The sequence below is a fragment of the Pristiophorus japonicus genome, chromosome 16 (genome assembly GCF_044704955.1).
Source record: "Pristiophorus japonicus isolate sPriJap1 chromosome 16, sPriJap1.hap1, whole genome shotgun sequence".
NCBI lineage: Eukaryota > Metazoa > Chordata > Chondrichthyes > Pristiophoridae > Pristiophorus > Pristiophorus japonicus.
This window is the reverse complement of record NC_091992.1, coordinates 32,376,390-32,398,159: the sequence shown is the minus strand read 5'-3', so window position 1 is coordinate 32,398,159 and position 21,770 is coordinate 32,376,390. Positions and strand designations below refer to the sequence as shown.

General features: G+C 44.7%; 1 protein-coding gene across 2 annotated transcripts in view; it reads right to left on the bottom strand.

Moving 5' to 3' along the window:
- The window catches only part of ca4a (carbonic anhydrase IV a), a 53,128-nt gene extending 31,795 nt beyond the window's left edge, over nucleotides 1-21,333 (bottom strand). For both annotated transcript variants that reach the window (XM_070857199.1, XM_070857200.1), the window contains exon 1: nucleotides 21,103-21,333. In XM_070857199.1, coding sequence (XP_070713300.1) covers nucleotides 21,103-21,163 — 61 coding nt within the window. In that variant the 5' untranslated portion in view covers nucleotides 21,164-21,333. The remainder of the gene's footprint in view (nucleotides 1-21,102) is intronic.
- Nucleotides 21,334-21,770: the final 437 nt, after the last annotated feature.

The window sequence follows — 21,770 nt, the reverse complement described above, 5'->3', positions numbered from 1 at the left end:
CTTCTATTTTTTTATTTGTTATTTATTGATTGCTCATTACTTTGGGCTTGGTCCTTTAGGGGCAGGGTTCCTTCTATTTTATTTGTTAATTAATTGCTTATTACTTTTTTCCTTTGTTTGGTGCTTGGTGATGCTTTAAATGTAGTTACTTGCACCGATTCCTTAACTGTAAGGTCTTTCTGTGCGAACAAAAGTGGACACATACGCTGCCCTAAGTTAGTTTAATACAACTTTTTTCTGGCCAAATTGGCATAAATGGTGTAAGTGGCTGGGAACGCCCCCTTTTGGAGAAAAAAAACTGACCTAACAAAAAACCTAACTAACTCACTTATACTGCCGCAAATTAAATGGCCATATTTGTAACGAAAAAGATACACCAGAAAAATCAAGTTACACCAAAAAAAACAGTGCAACTCATGGGGAAATTTGGGCCCATAGATATTTATTGTTGCTTAAAGAGACATTGCTGCATAGTACCAGCAGAATAATACATTGAACATTCTGCAGAAACACTCCTGTTCTTATAAAAGGCAAGCCCATCTGACCTACCAGGAGCAACATCACTAGAGATCCATTAATAATATATTAAAACCATATGTCAATGTGCACTGACAAAACAATCTTAAAATGCTACATGCTTCTGACCTGCAGGTTAGAACTGAGAAGCACATTCCAATTAGCAAAGTTCCCTGATCAAAGAACAATTAAACAAATCCTGGTCAAGGTATGTTCTCCACTGTATATGTAGTCAGCTGATGTTCCTTGAAGGAGGCGGGGTTCATCAGCAAGGTCTCTGGAGGATTGTTCTGGGCTGTTAGGAGCCAGCTCTGCAGCCTTCTTGTTCCTTCAAGTAATCTGGGCATGGTGGACTGTCTCAAGATGGAAGTGTCCTGAATGCTCCCAGGATATCAGGCATTGAATGCATGAAGAGGTTCCTATGGTCTGACATCACCTGAACATTGATAGAATGGAAGCCATTATGGTTCATTTAGGCCAGGGAGCTGGTATGAAAGCTACTGGATATCCACATAGGTGCCATCTTTGATGTGCTGCCCTCTTGGAACCTGCAATATTTTCAGAGACTTGTTGAGCTGACACCTCATTTAGATGGGAGAAGCGAAGTCAATCATTGACCTACAGTTACAGCACATACATTTGGCCCAACTGGTGTGTGCCGGTATTTATTGCTCCACACGAGCCTTTTTCCACCCTATTTCATCCAACCCCATCAGTATAACCTTCTATCTCTTTCTCCTTCATGTATTAATCTAGCCTCCTGTTAAAGGCATCTATGTTATTCGCCTCAACTATTCCTTGTGGTAGCGAGTTCCACATTCTAACCACTCTCTGGGTAAAGATTTTCTCCTGAATTCCTTATTGGATTTATTAGTGACTATCTTATATTTGTCGCCCATAATTTTGGACTCCCCCAGAAGAGGAGACATTTTTTCCACACCTACCCTATCAAACCCTTTCATAATTTTAAACACCTCGATTAGGCCACACCTCAGACTTCTCTTTTCTAGAGAAAGTGTCCCGATTGCTCCCAGAATTTTAGGCATTAAATGCATGAAGATGTTGCTATGGTTTGACATCACCTAATCATTAATAGAATCATTGATAAAAGCAAAAAATGCTGGAAATACTCAACAAGTCAGGCAGTGTCTGTGGAGAGAGAAATAGAGTTAACATTTCAGGTCGATGACCCTTCGTCAGAACTCCAGCATCCGCAGTATTTTGCTTTTGTATTGATAGAATGGAAGCCATTATGGTTCATTTAGGCCGTGAAGCTGTTTAATGTTCGTTATATCTTCTCAGTTCTGGTATCGACCTTGTAAATCTTTTATGCACCTTTCCCAGATCTTCTATATCCTCTTTGTAATATAGAGACCAGAACTGTGCATGGTACTGAAGTGTGGTCTAAAACAAGGTTCTATAATAGTTGAACATATCTCCCCTGCTTTTCAATTCTATTCCTCCAGAAATGAACACCAGTGCTTTGTATAATTTTTTTTTATTTTGGAAAGCAGTTACAAGTACCCTCTGATTGACCTCAGCTGTTACTAAGTAGCTATAATTACCTATTTGACTTATTTAGAGAAGTCACAAGTCAGATTAGCAGCTAAACATCACAACCATACTCCAGTCCCGAGACCACCCGGGAGCAATGCCACAAGAAATCTGCTAAAATAAATGTTTTATTGTTTCTGTAGGGTTCCCCTGACTGTACACCATTCCTGTCTGAAAGGATAGGTGGCTGTCCTGCTCCGTGCCTCTGGAATTTGCTAGTACGAGATGCATTAAAGTGGCCTATGGATGACTGTTCTCCTGTATTTCCTTCCCTACCTATGAAGCAATAGGATAGATTCACACGAGCCCACCTTTGCTGTCAGCAGCACACTGGATGGAACATGATGTTTGTCAAATTTCAGTTAGCTCCTTTGTTGTTTACCAGAAAAAAAGCCCAAGGCCCGAGGTTGAATGGCCTATTCCTGTTCCTATGTTACAGCACTGGATTTTATGTACCATTTATATCAATGACTAGTTACAATCTGCAGAATTGCCAAGTTGTTTATTGAGAGATTTACTGATATTTTAAAATTGGGATGATTTGAACAAATGAGGAAATTGTTGTGTATGCAATAACTGTTAGACTGAGTACTGTTTAACTCCAAGAGGTATGACCTTGGCTCTGCTTTATTAAGGCCCAAAGTGACTCATATACAAAATGGCTGGTTTTTTATACTTGGGCTGCACACATGTGCGTGCAGCCCAATGGCCTCCAACAGTGACGCCATCTAGTGGCTAGTGATCCCAAAAGTACATCCATGACAATACCCCCCTCTGAGATATTAACACAGTCTTTTACAAATCGAGACGGTCCGGTGTTTTACGCTCCTGGGTTGACCATCTCAGTTCAACTCCAGCCTTGGGTGATTGTTCAGAGTCTGTTGTGACTGGTGGCTGGGTGGCTGACCTGATGGGAGTGTCAATGGCCATGTCAGGGATTGAAAGTCCATTTTCATTGAACAGATCAATGATTGAAAGTCCCGATTCACTGATGACCACTGAATCCTCTGATGATTGGGGTAGGTTGGTTGGTCGTCGATTGTCTCTTCCTCCGACTGTTCTGGTTCGTCTGTGTGCTGCAGCTTTGTCTGATCCATATGTTTCCTGCATGTTTGCACCATTTTTGAGCTTAACAATAAATACTCTGTTGCCCTCCTTGGCCATGACAGTACCAACGAGCCACTTGGGACCCTGACCATAATTCAGAACATATACAGGATCATTTACAGAAATATCGCGTGACACAGCTGCGCGATCGTGATACCGTTGCTGACTTTGTCTTCTATATTCAACATGATTATTCAAGTCAGGGTGTACAAGAGATAGCTTGGTCTTAAGACCGCGCCATCATTAGTAAGCGTGTGTGGTCTTGTCCTGTAGTAACTAAGCAGTATGCGTGACAGTCTGCTTTATGATTTGGACAGCACATCCTGCTTGCCCAGTGGATGCAGGTTTGAATGGTGCTGACCTTACATGTTTGATTCCATTGAGTTTCATGAACTTTTGAAACTCCTGACTGGTGAAGCACGATCCGTTGTCGCTAACAATGATGTCAGGCAGATCATGTGTCGCGAACATGACACAGATTCTCAATGGTAGCTGTGAATGTGCTGGATGGCATGATTATACACTCTATCCACTTCGAATATGTATCCACCACAACTAAAAACATCTTCCGCAGGAAGAGACCTGCAAAGTCTATGTGGATCCTGGACCATGGTTTGGATGGCCACGACCACAGACTCAGCGACGATTCCGCTGGTGCTTTGCTGAGCTGCATGCAAGTGTTGCACTGATGCACACATGATTCCAGCTCAGATTCAATTCCCGGACACCATACATGAGACCTGGCGATGGCTTTCATCATTACAATGCCGGAATGTGTGCTATGTAGCTCACGTGCAAATTTCTCTCTCCCTTTCTTGGGCATAACAACACGATTGCCCCACAGTATACAATCCGTCTAAATAGATAGTTCGTCTATCGACGAATGTAAGATTTGGTCTCCTCGCACATTTTCTTGGGTATGGCAGACCAATCACCTTTGAGGATGCAATTCTTCACCACCGATAAAATCGGGTCCTGGCTGGTCCAGGCCTTAACTTGTTGAGCCGTGACAGGGGTTCCTTCACTCTCAAAAGCATTCATAACTAACAATAGGTCCGCCGGTTGTGGCGTTTCCACCTCTGGTGTGGGCAACGGCAGACGGCTCAAAGCATCAGTACAATTTTCGGTGCCAGGTCTATGGCGAATGACATAATCATAAGCGGATAATGTCAGCGCCCACCTCTGGATGCAGGATGAAGCATTGGTATTGATACCTTTTTTTTCAGAGAACAGTGAAATGAGCGGCTTGTGATCGGTCTCTAGTTCAAACCGAAGACCAATCAGGTACTGATGCATCTTTTTAACCCCATACACACAGGCAAGTGCTTCTTTCTCTACCATGCTGTAGGCTCTTTCCGCTTTAGACAAACTTTTTGAAGCATACGCGACTGGTTGAAGTTTACCCGACTTATTAGCTTGTAGGAGTACGCAACCAATTCCATATGACGAAGCATCACAGGCCAATACTAAATGTTTACATGGGTCATAATGTACCAGCAGCTTGTTAGAGCAAAGCAGATTGGTGGCTTTCTCAAAAGCTGTGCCTTGAGATGCACCCCACACCCAGTTGGCGCCTTTTCTTAGCAGCATGTACAATGGTTCTAATAAGGTGCTCAATTTAGGGAGGAAGTTACCGAAGTAGTTGAGTAGATCCAGGAATGAACGCAGCTCCGTCATATTCTGCGGCTTGGGTGCATTCTTGAAGGCCTTGGTTTTCGCGACCGTGGGCCTGATGCCGCCAGCAGCAATTTTCCTCCCCAGGAATTCGACCCCTCGTGCCATGAAGACGCACTTCGAGCGTTTCAGTCCGAGTCCCACTTTGTCCAAACGATGTAGAACCTCTTCCGGGTTGTTCAGATGTTCCTCGGAGTCACGTTACCTGTGATCAGGATGTCATCTTGGAACACGACGGTTCTGGAAACGGACTTCAGTAGACGCTCCATGTTCCTCTGAAATATTGCTGCAGCCGAGCTAATTCCAAAAGGACACCAGTGATAAATAAACAGTCCTTTATGCGTGTTAATGCATGTAAGTTTCTTCGACGTCTCGACCAGCTCCTGTGTCATGTAGGCCGATGTCAAGTCCAGTTTGGTGAACGACTTCCCCCCGGCTAGCGTTCCAAACAAACCAACCTTCAGTAATGGGTACTGATCCTGTTTCGAAACTCTGTTGATCATAGCCTTGTAGTCTCCACAGATTCTGACTGTGCCATCACCTTTCAGCACAGGAACAATGGGGCTGGCCCATTCATTAAATTCAACCGGTGATATGATCCCTTCACGCTGGAGTCTGTCCAGTCCGATTTCGACCTTCTTCCTCATCATATACGGAGCTTTATGATGGATGGGTCTTGCATCCGAGTCCTCGTGGGTCTGCACCTTGGCTCCTGTGAAGTTGCCGATGCCTGGTTCGAACAACGAGGGGAACTTGCTCAGTACTTGGGCACATGTATCTTTCTCCGACGACAATGCCTTGATGTCATTCCAATCGCATCTGATTTTTTCAAGCCAGTTCCTGCCGAACAGCGTTGGGCCATTGCTTGGGACAATCCATAGCGGTAACTCGTGAACCGCACCGTCATATGACACTTTAATTGTGGCACTGCCAATCACCATTATGAGTTCTTTAGTGTACGGCACAACTTGGCATTGACTGGACTCAGCGAGGGCTTCACAGCCTTCGTATCTCACAGCTTGTCGAATGCCCTCTGGCTCATTATCGATTGACTCGCCCCCGTGTCCAGTTCCATCAATACCGGCACCCCATTAAATTTCATGTTGATCATTATCGGTTTGCTCTTAGTTAGGAACGAGTACAGTCCATACACTTCCTCCTCTGGTATCTCGCATTGCATATCTGGATCCGCGCTTGTCTGACCATCATCCTCCACGTCTAGTGTCGCAGCACGCTTGCTCATCTGCGGACACTTGTGTTGGAGATGCCCCACTCTCAGACAGCCTTTGCAACTATATTGCTTAAATCGGCACTGCTGGTGCCGGTGATTTCCCCCACAACGCCAAGACGGAGAAATCGGATGCATTCCCACTGGTGGACTTTGGGCAGCCACAGGGTTTCGCGTACGCAGTCAGGTAGATCCTGCCATGTGCCGCTCTGCTGAACCAATCATATTTACAGTATTTGCTGAGTTTCGATTTTTCACTGATATCTGCTTTCGACTTCTATCCGTCGTCATGCATGATTGAGCGATCGTGATGGTCCTGTTCCAAGTCCAATGTCTCCACCGCCAGTAGTTTACGCAGGATCACCTCATGGTTGATGCCGATTACAAAGAAGTCCCGCAGCATATCTGCCAACACAGCCCCGAACTTATACGGTCCTGCTAATTGTCTCAGGTTGGCAACGAATTCCACCACATTCTGGTCCTCTGAGCGAACGTGCGTATAAAATCTGTATCTCGAGATGATGCCGCCTTCGTCTGGCTTAAGGTGGTCCTGTACCAGTGTACACAATTCTTCATACGTCTTCTCTGTTGGACTCACAGGCAGTAGATTCTTTATCAGACCGTAAATTTTTGGACCGCAAACTGTGAGGAACATCGCCCGGCGCTGATCTGCATTGCCAACCTCCTCCATTTTGTTGGCCACGAAGAACTGGCTTAAACGGCTCACAAAGACTGCCCAATCTTCTCCTTCCACAAATCGCTCCAACAATCCAATTGTGCTAATTTTTGCATGCATAGGTTCTTGTTGCCTCGTCGCCAAATGTTGTGTATGCAATAACTGTTAGACTGAGTACTGTTTAACTCCAAGAAGTATGACCTTGGCTCTGCTTTATTAAGGCCCAAAATGACTAATATGCAAAATGACTGGCCTTTTATACTTGGACTGCACACATGTGCGTGCAGCCAAATGGCCTCCAACAGTGACGCCATCTAGTGGCTAGTGATCCCAAAAGTACATACATGACAGAAATGTTAAATAATAGAATTTGAAGGCTTCTTTCAATCAGAGCCAAAATACAAATGACCCAGCTCTGATTAGCCAGCACTCTTCGAAAGATGTTATGGTCAGTTAATTGTGGGTGTGTCACACATTACATCACCTGGAACTAGATTCGGCGAAGAATTGTGAATCAGAAGTTTATAATAGTTGTAAATTTTATCTTTAATCTTGGGGCGTGTTTTTTTTTGCTTATTGTTTCTTGGTTCTACCATTCCTTTCTATTTTACCTGTTTCCTCTTTCAGTTTTTATGTGTCTTATGCTCTTTCCATAGGGCCATGAAATTTTGACTTACATTATATTACAGGGAGCCATTTCCTGATGTCTGCAGTGGCGATTTGAACCAGATTTTTGATAAACAAAAAGAAAGCGATATAATGGTAAAGAAAGAAGACCGGGCCAGCTTTTATTACAGAGTAATAAAAGGCACCGTGGAAAATGCCACAGCATGAAATGAAAAAAAGTGAGAACTATAATAATGAAAAATACTGTTTGGCTGAGTTTCCTTTCAAACTGGGTCAATTGTGCATTCCAGTACATGAATACAAACATAGCATTTATTTATAATTTAAACATTCACTTGCTTGAAAGTGACTGAGTGACTAAATAAAGCAAATTAGAAAGAGAATCTCGCTGTCCCAGTCAGAGACCTACATTCCTCTGAGCTCTCATACAACAGTGCCTTTCAGCTATCATGGAGCCATTGAATTCCACAGTACACTTCAAGAAATCCTCCATTGTCCACACAACAAAAAAGTTCTGTTTTCCATTTGAAAGGTATCAAAATGTGTGAGATACTTCAGCAAATAATTGAATTACAGCATTAAATCCCAATCGATAGCATTCCAAGAAAAAATACTTGTTTACATAGGATTACATTGGATATACGGGACAAAACAGGCCATTTAGCCCAACCAGTCCATGCCGGCATTTATGCTCCACTCAAATCTCCTCCTGTCTTTCCTCATCTAAATCCATCAACGTAACCCTCTATTCCCTTCTCCCTCATATGCTTGCCGAGCTTCCCATTAAATGCATCGATACTATTCGCTTCAACCACTCCCTGTGGTAGCGAGTTCCACATTCTCCCTACTCTTTGAGTAAAGAAGTTTCTTCTGAATTTCCTATTGGATTTCTTGGTGACTATTTTATATTGATGTCCTCTAGTTATGCTCTTCCCCACAACTGTATCCACTCTTATCAAAACCTTTCATATTTTTAAAGACATCTCTTAGGTCACCCCACTACCTTCTTTTTTCAAGAGAAAAAAAAGAGGCCCAGCCTGTTCATCCTTTTCTGGTATCATCCTTGTAAACCTTCTCTGCACCTTTTCCAATGCCTCCATGTTGGTTTTATAATATGTTGACCAGAAATGTACACAGTACTATGGGCCCAAGTTTCCACCCTCTGTAAAATCGGCGCACCTCCATAAGGTCCGCCGACTTTCTGGAATAAAAAGGACACCGAAAACTTACCTTGTAATTCTGCGAGCTCCTGAGGACGTCTTTGTGCTCGGCGTGGCGCAACACAAGGGGTCGGGGGCGGAGCCAGGTCCCAGCGCTGAAAACAGTGCTGGGACCTCTGCACATGCGCGCTAGAGTGTGCGCGCATGTGCAGTAGCTCCTCGCCCCCGAGGCTGCGTGGGAGGGGCCCGAAGCACGCCGGCCCTAGCCCTGGCCGAATGGGCTCCCCAGGCGAAGATCAGGACTATGGCCTCCCTCTCGTTCAGCTCCCCCCATTCAGCCTCCCCCCTCCTCTCCACGTGTCGGTGGGGCCCGCCCACCCGGCATCTCGCTGGGGACGGGCCCCGCCCGAAGTGTCGGCGGCGGTCTGGCCCATTCAGCCTCTCCCACCCTCCCTCCCTCCCGTTCAGCCTCTCCCCCACCCCCTCCCTCCCGTTCAGCCCTCCTCCCCCTCTCCCTCTCCCCTCCTCCCCCCTCATAAGTCGGCGGCGGGGCCTGCCTGCCCAGCATCTCGCTGGGGGCGGGTCCCGCCCGAAGTGTCGGCGGCATCGGCCCGGCTTCCACGTCATCGGCGGTGGGGCCTGTTCAGCCTCTCTCTCCCCTCCTCCCCCTGCCACCCTCCTCCTTTCCCCCCGCTCTCTCCCTCCCTCCCCCCCCTCTCCCCTCTCTCCCCCCACCCCTCGCTGTCAGAAACACAGAGACACTGACAGAGACAGAGAGAGACACTGGGGTGGGGCCATCCCAGCATGCTGTTGAAGGGCTCCCGGTGCTGCAGTAGGTGAGTAGAAACTTAATTTTTTATTTATTGATTTATTTATTTTTTTTGATTGATTTATTGGTTGATTTATTGATTTATTTATCATTTATTACTGATGGTGGCTCTTTATTTGTAAAAGTGAAGTGTTTAATGTTTGTAAACTTCCCTCCCCCCCTCCCCCATATCTCTCGTCCCCTACACCTGATTTATAAGTGTAGGCAAGGTTTTTCTGAGCGTACAAAAATCTACACTTACTCCATTCTAAGTTAGTTTGGAACAAGTTTTCACTGCCTAAACTTGCAAAATAGGCATAAGTGACTGGACACGCCCCCTTTTGAAAAAAAAATCTGTCCTAAAATGAAACTATTCGAACTGACTAGAACTGGAGCAAACTAAATGCCGAGAATTGCAATTTCTAAGATGCTCCATTCTAAACTAGTTGCTCCAAAAAAATAGGAGCAACTCAGGCCGAAACTTGAGCCCTTTAAGTGCGGTCTAACCAAGGTTCAATACATAACTTCCCTACTTTTCAATTCTATGGGGCCGCAATTGCCCAGTGTTAGATTTACAGCGAATATTTTGAATTATTGGGTCAAGTAGCATGGGAATTGGAAACGCCGGAGACGATGCAGATTTGCCCTCTTCTGCATAAAGAAATGGTGGGGGCGGAAACCGTACCATCTATCGGTGCTCCCGGGACGTGCGCCCAACATTCAGCGTCACGCTACTCGCATCAGAGTGGCGCTAATGACGTCAGGGCGTCGTTGATGCGCTGCGGTACAACGTCACTGCCCTTCTCTTAAGGGAGGGTGTCAGTCAGGCCAGCAGCCCAGCACCCAAGAGGGTACCGGCCTGCCTGTTCGCGGCACGGCCGAATCAGCGGCCGCCATTGTCAGGCAGACTGAAAAGTTGGCCGACACAAACAAGATGGCGGCCGCCCCTTTAAGGGCAGCCCAGGCCCCACAGTCACCACAGCTTCTCACACCGAGATGCTGTCGGCGGCATTGACCGCGTAGACCTCGCTCCCGCGGGACAATTTCCCCTGCGGGTCACAAAGGGGTCGGCGTGCACTGCGATGATGTCAACCTCGGAAGCCTATTATCAGCAAGGGCAGACATCAACAACGAGATTCAACACCACCTCCAGTGCACCAGCGCAGCCTTCGGCCGCCTGAGGAAGAGTGTTCAAAGATCAGGACCTCAAATCTGCCAAAAAGCTCATGGTCTACAGGGTTGCAGTGATACTTGCCCTCCTGTATGGCTCAGAGATGTGGACCATATACAGCAGACACTACAAATCGCTGGAGAAATACCACCTATGATGTCTCTGCAAGATCCTGCAAATTCCCTGAGAGGGCAGGTGCACCAACGATAGTGTCCTTGACCAGGCCAACATCCCCAGCATCACTGACCACACTAAACCAGCTGCGCTGGGTGGGCCACATTGTTCGCATGCCTGACACAATACTCCCAAAGCAAGCGCTCTATTCGGAACTCCTACATGGCAGGTGGGCCCAAGGTGGGCAGAGGAAACGTTTCAAGGACACCCTCAAAGCCTCCTTGATAAAGTGCAACATCCCCACTGACACCTGGCCAAAGACCGCCCTAAGTGGAGGAAGCGCATCCGGGACGGCGCTGAGCACCTAGAGTCTCATCGCCGAGAGCATGCAGAAGCCAAGCGCAGGCAGCAGAAGGAGCGTGCGGCAAACCAGTCCCAACCACCCTTTCCTTCAACAACTGTCTGTCCCACCTGTGACAGAGACTGTAATTCCCGTATTGGACAGTTCAGTCACCTGAGAACTCAGTTTTGGAGTGTAAGCAAGTCTTCATCGATTTCGAGGGACTGCCTAGGATGATGATAATGGGGTACCTTAGCAAAAGCCTTTTGAAAATATAGATAAATTACATCTACTGTTTTACCATTGTCTACTCTCTCTGTAACATCTTCCAAAAATTCAATGAGCTTGGTCAAGCAAGGCTTTCCCTTTTAAAATCCATACTGACTATCCATTATTATACTTTTGGTTTCTAGATGTTCTTCTATTTTCTCCTTTAGTAGGGATTCCATTATTTTTCCATAGGTATTACATTTGTTATCCGCCAATCCTCAGGGACTACACCTTTTTCTAGTGAATTATTAAATATATGTAGTAATGCCTCTGCTATCTCTTCCTTAGATTCTTTTAAAATGCATGGATCTTATTTTTGCAGCCCAGGGATTTTATCTTCCTTGAGTTTGCTTAGTTTATTTAACATAGCCCCTTTTTAAAATGTTATTTTAAATACACTTACCTCATTACTAATCTCATCATCCAATGTCATGTCCACCTGTCCTAGCTCTGTTTAAAAACATGCATGCACAGATAATTGTGTGGCAATGGTACTGCTGACAGTGGCAACAAGGAATTGAAAACTTCCAAATCAAAGCGACTCAAGTAGCTTAAAACTATTTCATCCTTGCTCTGAAGCACAGTAGACTTACAAAAGAACAAAATATGAACTATTTATATCCAAGATCCAGCACAGACTGTGAAAGACAGTCTATCAAAGTGCATCAATTATTTAGGCTTTCATATGTTCTATGTTGTAGCTTTCTTTCAAGGTGTGTCTGGATGCTACGAAGCTTGTTGCAGAAAAAAAAAATCGAAGAGCAAGTTATTATTTAAATGGAGAAAGATTGCAAAGTGCCGCAGTACAGCGGGACCTAGGGGTCCTGGTGCATGAAACACAAAAGGATAGCATGCAGGTACAGCAAGTGATCAGGAAGGCCAATGGAATCTTGGCCTTTATTGCAAAGGGGATGGAATATAAAAACAGGGAAGTCTTGTTACAGTTATATAAGGTATTGGTGAGGTCACACCTGGAATACTGTGCCCAGTTTTGGTTTCCATATTTACGAAAGGATATACTTGCTTTGAGGCAGTTCAGAGAAGGTTCACTAGATTGATTACGGAGATGAGGGGGATGATTTATGAGGAAAGGTTGAGTAGGTTGGGCCTCTACTCATTAGAATTCAGGAGAATGAGAGGTGATCTCATCGAAACGTATAAGATTATGAGGGGGCTTGACAAGGTGGATGCAGAGAGGATGTTTCCACTGATAGGGGAGACTAGAACTAGAGGGCATAATCTTAGAATAAGGGATTGCCCATTTAAAACAGATGAGGAGGAATTTCTTCTCTCAGAGGATTGTAAATCTGTGGAAGTCACTGTCTCAGAGAGCTGTGGAAGCTGGGACATTGAATAAATTTTAAGACAGAGAAAGACAGTTTTTTAACCGATAAGGGAATAAGGGGTTATGGGGAGTGGGCGGGTAAGTGGAGCTGAGTCCACGGCCAGATCAGCCATGATCTTGTTGAGTGGCGGAGCAGGCTCGAGGGGCTAGATGGCCTACTCCTGTTCCTAATTCTTATGTTCTTATGTGATGCTGCTTTATTGTTGCAATACTATTCTACCTCATGCTCGACTATCCCTGACTGAACAAAGCAAAGATAGACAAAACTGAATTGAGTGCAGGGTTGACATTTAACATGGATTAGAATCAAAACTATTTATGATAACAAAAGTACACTATCTCTAATTTACAGCCTCTGGTGAAAGAAAATGATTGACATTGAAAGGTCAATCAATCAAGTAACTCAAATGTAGTGATGATCAAGCTAACAGGTTCAAAGAGAAATTGTTCTACTTGACAGATGTGATTGTGATCGGAATTATGCTATAATTACTTAGATTTTAAATATTGTCCGATGTCACAAATCCATTCAGAATGTGGTTTCTTTCTCAGTTTTTTACCATTTAGCTTCCCTCTTTTCCTGTATACATTAACTCTTGCTGGAGTATAGTTCATCCAAGTGATTATTCTTCATGTCTGAGCTTAGACAGCATAGCCTCAATCACTCAGGAGACTGCGGACAAGTCCCCCATATGTTTTTGGTGTAAGTTATGTCCCCCTTTCCAAATTCCAAAAATTGGCTCAGATTTCTTTCTCATCTCTTTATAATATGTTTGTACCTCTGTTTAATAGTGACTATTTATTGGCTTTTCAGCCATGGTTATTACAAGCTAGCCCGATTCTGTGTACGTCCATGTAAGCACACATGCTCTTTTCAGCTGAGGTCACAACAGCTGAGCAATCAGGATGTGGAATCCGAGATGATTTTCCCTCTCGCTCACTCAATCCTGCTACCACTAGTGACATTCCTCTCTCTCTCCCCTTCAGTCGCTTTTTGGATCCAAGATATATTTTCATTATATTCCCCTCATGTTCCTTCTTTGAATCTCTTAGCAGTTTCTTTAGCTTCCTCTGTAGTGTAACAATATTTGCAGATGACACAAAGATTAGTGGGAAAGCGGGTTGTGTAGAGGACACAGAGAGGCTGCAAAGAGATTTAGATAGGTTAAGCGAATGGGCTAAGGTTTGGCAGACGGAATACAATGTCGGAAAATGTGAGCTCATCCACCTTGGAAAAAAAACAGTAAAAGGGAATATTATTTGAATGGGGAGAAATTACAACATGCTGCGGTGCAGAAGGACCTGGGAGTCCTTGTGCATGAATCTCAAAAAAAAGTTAGTTTGCAGGTGCAGCAGGTAATTAGGAAGGCGAATGGAATGTTGGCCTTCATTGCGAGAGGGATGGGGTACAAAAGCAAGGAAGTCCTGCTGCAACTGTACAGGGTATTGGTGAGGCCACACCTGGAGTACTGCGTGCAGTTTTGGTCACCTTACTTCAGGAAGGATATACTAGCTTTGGAGGAGTACAGAGATGATTCACCAGGCTGATTCCGGAGATGAGGGGGTTACTTTATGATGATAGATTGAGTAGACTGGGTCTTTACTCGTTGGAGTTCCGAAGAATGAGGGGTGATCTTATAGAAACATTTAAAATAATGAAAGGGATAGATAAAATAGAGGCAGAGAGGTTGTTTCCACTGGTCGGGGAGACTAGAACTAGGGGGCACAGCCTCAAAATACGGGGGAGCCAATTTAAAACCGAGTTGAGAAGGAATTTCTTCTCCCAGAGGGTTGTGAATCTGTGGAATTCTCTGCCCAGGGAAGCATTTGAGGCTAGCTCATTGAATGTATTCAAATCACAGATCGATAGATTTTTAACCAATAAGGGAATTAAGGGTTCTTATGTTCTCTGCTTTATTTTATAGTTCAGTTTATACTGTTCCTTACCTGTACATTCTTTCCCCTTAATACAACCAGGACTTAGCATTTCAGTCATGTTGGTTTTACTCTACTGTTTGCTCCTCAATTTGTTTCTAGAATAAACTGCCTGTGCAATATTAAAATTATTTCCTTAAAATGTTCCATTTTCCTTCTACCATCTTTCCCTTAAACAGATCTTCCCATTTTATTCCTTTTATTCAGCAGTTCATCCCCTCAAAGTCTATTTTCCCCAAACCTATGTCTTAATAGTTCTTATCTGTCCTGTCCTCATTTCAACCTTAAAATTAACAGCTCTAGGATCACCAGACCCCAAATCTTCACTTATTGCAACTTAGCTCATTACTCCCTCATTAGTTGGGAGCAAAACCAGTATTGTCTCCTCCGCACACAGCGCACCCCCGCCACCCCACCCCCTCCCCCCCCCCCCACCCCTCCCACACACCCTTTGTGCGAATCCTCACCTGCTGTTTAAGAAAAGATTCATAAAATGTTTCAATAAACTGCCTCATGCATACAGATTCTCCCCACTGTAAATGCCAGTACTTCTTAAAAAGAGCTCCCACAGTGTATCCACCTCGGTTTCATTCAGTGGTGGCCTGTAACATATTCCTGTAACATAATAACATTTCTGATTTCTATCTTCCAGATGCACCCAAAGATACTCTGTGCCAACTCACAGTTCCTCTCAGCAACGTATTAACCTTTGCTGATACACGGTATCCTTCCCTTCCTTTTCTATCCTTCCTGAAGCAAACAAAGCCCTTAAGATTTGTTCTCCACTTACCCCTTTCCTTTAGCCAGGTTTCAGTAATTACTATGAAATCCAGTAGCTACTAATTTACCAGTACTCAGCCATTGTATTTATTATGCTTTTGACATTCATGCAAATACATATTCAATGTATTACCATGTCCTCCTTGCTGCAGTCGTAAGGCTTCTTCCTGATAACTGGTCCACAGTTTAATGATACATTTCATCCAACTGTCCAAGCATGTTAGCAGCCACCTTAGGTTAGCTACGAACAGGCAGCACGAAGGTACTTGTGCTGGCAAGGCTCTTGGTGTTTGTCATTTGCCACATTTAATGGGCCACAGGAAAACATATTGTTAAGACAGTAATGCAGAATGCCCTGCTATAATATGTGCATGCCTGTGCATTTGGTAAGTAGATGAGCAGTTCCCAGGTGCCATGAATATTGTCATATTCCACCAAACCAGCAATGAAGTGCTGTTAAAACTAAACACAGCCTAAATAATAAGGATGGAAGCATGTGAATTGTTGTGCTACCCTGCAAGAACCCATCATCTCAGTGGCTGCCTTTGACTTCCACCAGCATTAATCTGCTGCCAATTTAAGCAGTTGTGTTGATGGCAGACGTGCTATAAATGGGGTATTGCTCTTTGGCTTTCCACAGAGCAGACATCCTGCACCTACACTGTCTGTAGCAGAGGATAAACATTGACGAACTACCCTTTGTATATGTACCTTGATCTTGAAATTCTACAATTACCTGCTTTAGCATAAAGCTTATTTCACAGAGACCTTTAGTCCTGTGCCCAATGCACAGTTAAAGGTCCCCGATATAGCCCATTTATTATATTACAGAGCTGTTTTGTGGCTTATACTGTTTATTCTGCTCATGCTGCAGGAAAGGTTTGACAATCCTAGAATAACTGCATAGAGAGCTACTCAAAAGTTGCATTCATTCTAACTTAGTGTCAGCCTTGGCTCAGTGGCAGCACGCTCAGATCTGAGTCAAAAGATTGTGGGTTCAAGTTACACTCCAAAGATTTGAACAGATAATCTAGGCTGATACTTCAGTGCAGTACTGTAGGCAGCCCTGGACACCGTGGACCATTTCCCATATCTCGGGAGCCTCCTATCAACAAGAGCAGGCATCGACAATGAGATCCAACACTGCCTCCAGTGCACCAATGCAGCCTTTGGTCGCTTGAGGAAAAGAGTGTTTGAAGACTAGGCCCTCCAAACTGCCACCAAGCTCATGGTCTACAGGGCTGTAGTAATACCTGCCCTCCTGTATGGCTCAGAGACATGGACCGTGTACAGTAGACACCCCAAGTTGCTGGAGAAATATCACCAACGATGTCTCCGCAAGATCCTACAAATCCCCTAGGAGGACAGGCGCACCAACATCAGCGTCCTCACTCAGGCTAACATCCCCAGCATTGAAGCACTGACCACACTTGATCAGCTCCGTTGGGTAGGCCACATAGTCCGCATGCCAGACACGAGACTCCCAAAGCAAGTGCTTTACTCGGAGCTCCTTCATGGCAAATGAGCCAAAGGTGGGCAGCGTAAATGCTACAAGGACACCCTCAAAGCCTCCCTAATAAAGTGCAACATCCCCACTGACACCTGGGAGTCCCTGGCCCAAGACCGCCCTAAGTGGAGGAAGTGCAATGAGAGGGCACTGAGCAACTCGAGTCTCAACGCCGAGAGCATGCAGAAATCAAGCACAGACAGAGGAAGGCGCGTGTGGCAAACCAGTCCCTCCCACCCCTTCCCTCAACGACTATCTGTCCCACCTGTGACAGAGTCTGTGGCTCTCGTATTGGACTGTTCAGCCACCAAAGAACTCACTTCAGGCATGGAAGCAAGTCTTCCTCGATTCCGAGAGACTGCTTATGATGATGATGATGATGATGATGAAGAGGATGCTGTATTTCAGATGAGATGTTAAACTGAGGCTGGCCGCGTCTGCCCTCTCAGGTGGGTGTAAAAGATCCCATGATGCTATTTGAAGAGCAGAGGAGTTTATCCCAGTGTCTTGGCCAATATTTATCCCTCAACCAACATCACTAAAATAGATTATCTAGTGGGTATCTCACAGTCATATTTCCTACATTACGACAGTGACTATACTTTAAAAGTATATCATTAGTCACAAAGCGCTTTGGGATGTCTCGAGGTCATGAAAGCCACTATATAAATGCAAGTCTTTTATCTTTTTAAACTACAGACCCTCCTCCTGAAGGAGTATATGGGGCCATGTAAGGCTATCTCATTTATATTATTGCAGTGCTGCAATATAAATTGGGTAATAAATATCAGAACCTTCAAGAACTTACAGAGATAGTGTAAGTACTTAAGGGACAGGTATAAATAATGTATTTGCAATGGCCAGATTCCAGTATTAAGTACCCACTGCAGTGTCAAAGTGATATGTAAAAGTAAAAATTAACATTTAGACAAGAGAGAGAGGGGATCCACTATTCTACTTCATAAACTGATGGGAAAACTGTCCCTGCAAAGATTGTGCAAACATTTATGAAAATGAAGAACTCAAGTCAATCTGTAAACCAATGTAAAACTGGAAAGCAATTTAAAAACACTACCTGAAAATGATCTCCATTTATACATACTCAATAAGGCTTCCAGAGAAATGTATACTGTAGTAAGAATTGTGTGCTCTTAAACATAATAAAACTTACACAGGTCTCTGCCAGTGTTTATGATCCACATGAGCTTCCTACCACTATATTTACTTCATCTCGCCCCATCAATATACCCTTCTATTCCTGCATTCCCCCATGTATTTATCTGGCTTCCCCTTAAATGCATCTTTGCTATTTGCCTCAAACACTCCATGTGGTATCAAGTTTCAGATTTTCACCACTTTGAATAAAGAAGTTCCAGATTCTCACCACTCTGAGTAAATAATTTTCTCCTGATTTACTTCTTGAATTTATTAGTGACTGACTATCTTATATGTATGGCCAAATACAAAAGCAAAATACTGCAGATGCTGGAAATCTGAAATAAAAACAGAAAATACTGGAAATGCTCAGCTGGTCACCTTTCATCATCGACCTGAAACATTAACTCTGTTTCTCTCTCCACGGATGCTGCCTTGACCTGCTGAGCATTTCCAGCATTTTCTGTTTATATTTTATATTTACGATCCCTAGTTTTGGACTCCCTCACAAGTTGAAACATCTTTTCTATGTTTACCCCATCAAACCCCTTCACAATTTTGAAGATCTCTAATCGGGACTCTTCTCAGGCTCCCCTTTTCTAGAGAAAAGAGCTCAAGAGTGTACAGTCTTTCTTCATAATTGTACCCTCTCATTTCTGGTATCATCCTTGTCAATCTTTCTTGGACTTTCTCCGGTGCTTCTATTGTATAGTTTTTATGATTATGGAGTCAGAATTGTGCACAGTACTCAACTTTCATTTGTATTGCACCTTATTCTGTTGAAACATTTCAAAACACATTACACAATTAATTACTTTTGACAGTGCAATGACTGTTGTTACATGGGGAAACATCTGTGTACTTAACACCTTTAGCATATTCCATTTAGCAGTTTGATGCCAACAGCTTCTTCAAAGTGGATGGCATTGAGTGGAGACCGTGTGATTTTCAATGGAAAGAAGGGAGAATAGGAAAAAGCCATTCTGGTCATCAATACACACCTCAGACATTGGCTCAGCAACACACTGCTGAAGAACTGAGGTTAACTGACTCACTCTCTTAGACACACATCTGTATAAATCCTAAGGAGGTCTTAAGAGGACTGGGGAGAAAACAAGAGTGCTAAAAATGTTTTGAATGTGATGCTATCAGGGTGAGCTGGTAATATGTTAACATGGTTTTAAAAATGGTGTAATAGGTAATGGAGAACCATGTGATCGCAGTGTTCCCCCCCGCCCCCAGGGCCTCTCCTGAAGGCACCAACTCTAGGCACATATAGCTCCCCTGTACCTTGCTCAAGTATCCATTTTTAATGTGTGAACCTGAACTGTAAATGTCAGCAGGTTAAGCAACCATGGAGAAAATCACAGTAGATGCTGATACTACGCCCACCTGACATCCACACTATTTAAAATAGGACTCACTCACTAGATGGCTGATTATTTCCCCCTCCCAGGGTTGCTGAGGTCAATTATCTTAACTGCTGCCCTACGGAGGTCAACACAGAACAAACTCGGCGCGCAGTTTTACAAGGGCTGCGGCAGCTTTCGTTTATACAGGTCCCAAGGCACTTCAGAGGTATAAGGAGAACGAACAGGCACATTACATCAAGTATTATAAGATGACCAGTGAGAAGCTGTGCCGTGCCCAGTAGGAACTGTATCGCCAGGCCTCCACCTACTGCCTGCTGCAGTGTCCGGAGCACGGCACCGGGAGAACAGTCATCCCATGAAGTGGCGCAACTAGTCAAACTCAAACTGCCACTGCAACCTGGTGGCAAACGATGGGACAGTGAGGAGGAGCGAGAACTTCTAGCAGCCTCGCTGTAGTCCCAGTTGCTGGAGTGCACCCTATCTATACATAAGCAAGTTATTGTCATTTCTACGCTGTCACAATGCAGTGCACGCGCGTTGTTTCTTGTGCACAGTGAAGCTCTCACTTTCTCAATAATTCACGAAGTAATAAAAACTCAATTTAAAAAAAACTCCTGGTCTAACAATGTGCCGCTAAACTATCAAAAGAGCCCGACCGACAGCTTTCTGAATGACCCTGTGACACTTTAAGAAAGGCTTGCATTTTTATAGCGCCTTTCACGACCAGTGGACGTCCCAAAGCGCTCCAGTCAATGAAGTACTTAAAAATGTAGTCACTGTTGTAATGTGGGAAGCGCGGCAGCCAATTCGCGCACAGCAAGCTCCCACAACCAGCAAGTGATATATAGTTAGATGTGACAAACACAAAAATACCCATTTCTTAAATGCTAATAAATAGATCTGAATTTCCTTGTTAATCAGCTAAAAAATACTCAACATTGTTAATACATTTACTATGCCTGCTTATTACCTAATATCTAATCTAATATTATGTTATGGTGCCCGTTATGGTTATTGGGACAAGTGATTTGTTGGGGTGAGAGAGACAGGGAGCTGTGAATTACTACACTTACCTTGACCAGTGCGATTTACTGCCGGCTAATCTTCATTTTACATTGAAGATAAGTTTGTGAGCAGATGTGAGAGAACGAGTCACCGGCCCCCAATAAACACAGCAGCGACACGGACAAGTCCGCAGTTACACTGTAGCCAAGGATGGTACGAAAAAGAAGGAACCACAAACACGGAACGAAACGACACATGGTGCCTATCGCAGAATGTCTAACTGGGCAACACTATCAAAAGGGCAGCAACCCGATCTCCAGCACCGATTGCAGCCACAAAGTCTGGGGATTTGGGTTTCTAGCACCTTTGGTGCGATCTGAACACTTGCATTAGACCAAATCGCTCTCAGTTATCCACTCGTCTTCCTGAAATGAAATGGGAGTTTAAGCAGATCGGAGGATGGAGCAGAGTGCAAGATGCACGGATATCTCAGCCCCGTTTGCCGGCGCAGAGGGCGGTTGGCGGGGCAGATTCCGCCAGCTTCAGTAGATTGGGTCTCAGCCCCCTGCACATGCTGTCCCAGTACCTCCAGCTCAGTGAGAGGGGTGTGCGCTGCTGAGCCACACCACTGAGCATTAGCAACACTTCAAGGCGGATTTATCTTACACCGTGCAGATTCACAGGCAGCCGGACAGCAAGAGGGGAGGGGGGGGACACGTAAAAAAACATTAAACATCACCAGTAATTGGAGACTTACCATCTCCCAGGCAGAGGAAGGGCAAACACAGGCTGGCGAGTAAAGGAATAAGTGAGTGCATTTCTCTCTCTTTCTCCTTTCTGTTCTCCTTGAGACTTCTTTTCTTATCATTCAGCCCTTTTCGTTTCCTCTTTTAACTGTTAGGCGATGGAAATCCGCGAGTAGTCTGGCGTGGCGTGGGCTGCGAGAGCGAGAGCGAGAGCGGGACCGTTCGCCTTCCCTTCCCTTCCCTTCGTGTGGAGCAGGCGGTTGGGAGCCGCTCACACGTTTAAAAGGGCGCACTCGCAAGCGGCGAGTGGCGAGTGCGCATGCGCCTCGCGGCCTTGGCCAGGGGGTGGGGAACAGAGAGACTGCGGCAAAGACAGAGTGGCCAGGGGCCGGGATACAATGCGGGAGGGGTTCTTCCCCCCCCCCCCCCACACTGTGGATGTTAGTTCTGGAACGAATTGCAACCTTTTTGTTTCTTGCAATTTTTCATATTAGGTCAGCGATATCTCTCCTTACTGTGTTTCCACACAGCTATCGGAAGCTCGAGTTGCAAGGATCACCTTTCAAAGCATATGTCAATTACAGGTCATTGTCAAGAGATGCAGACTGGTTGGATCCAATCAATGTTGGTTTCGAAACTGATCTTCCCCCTATTACACTGGGTTTTTTTTAAATAAAGA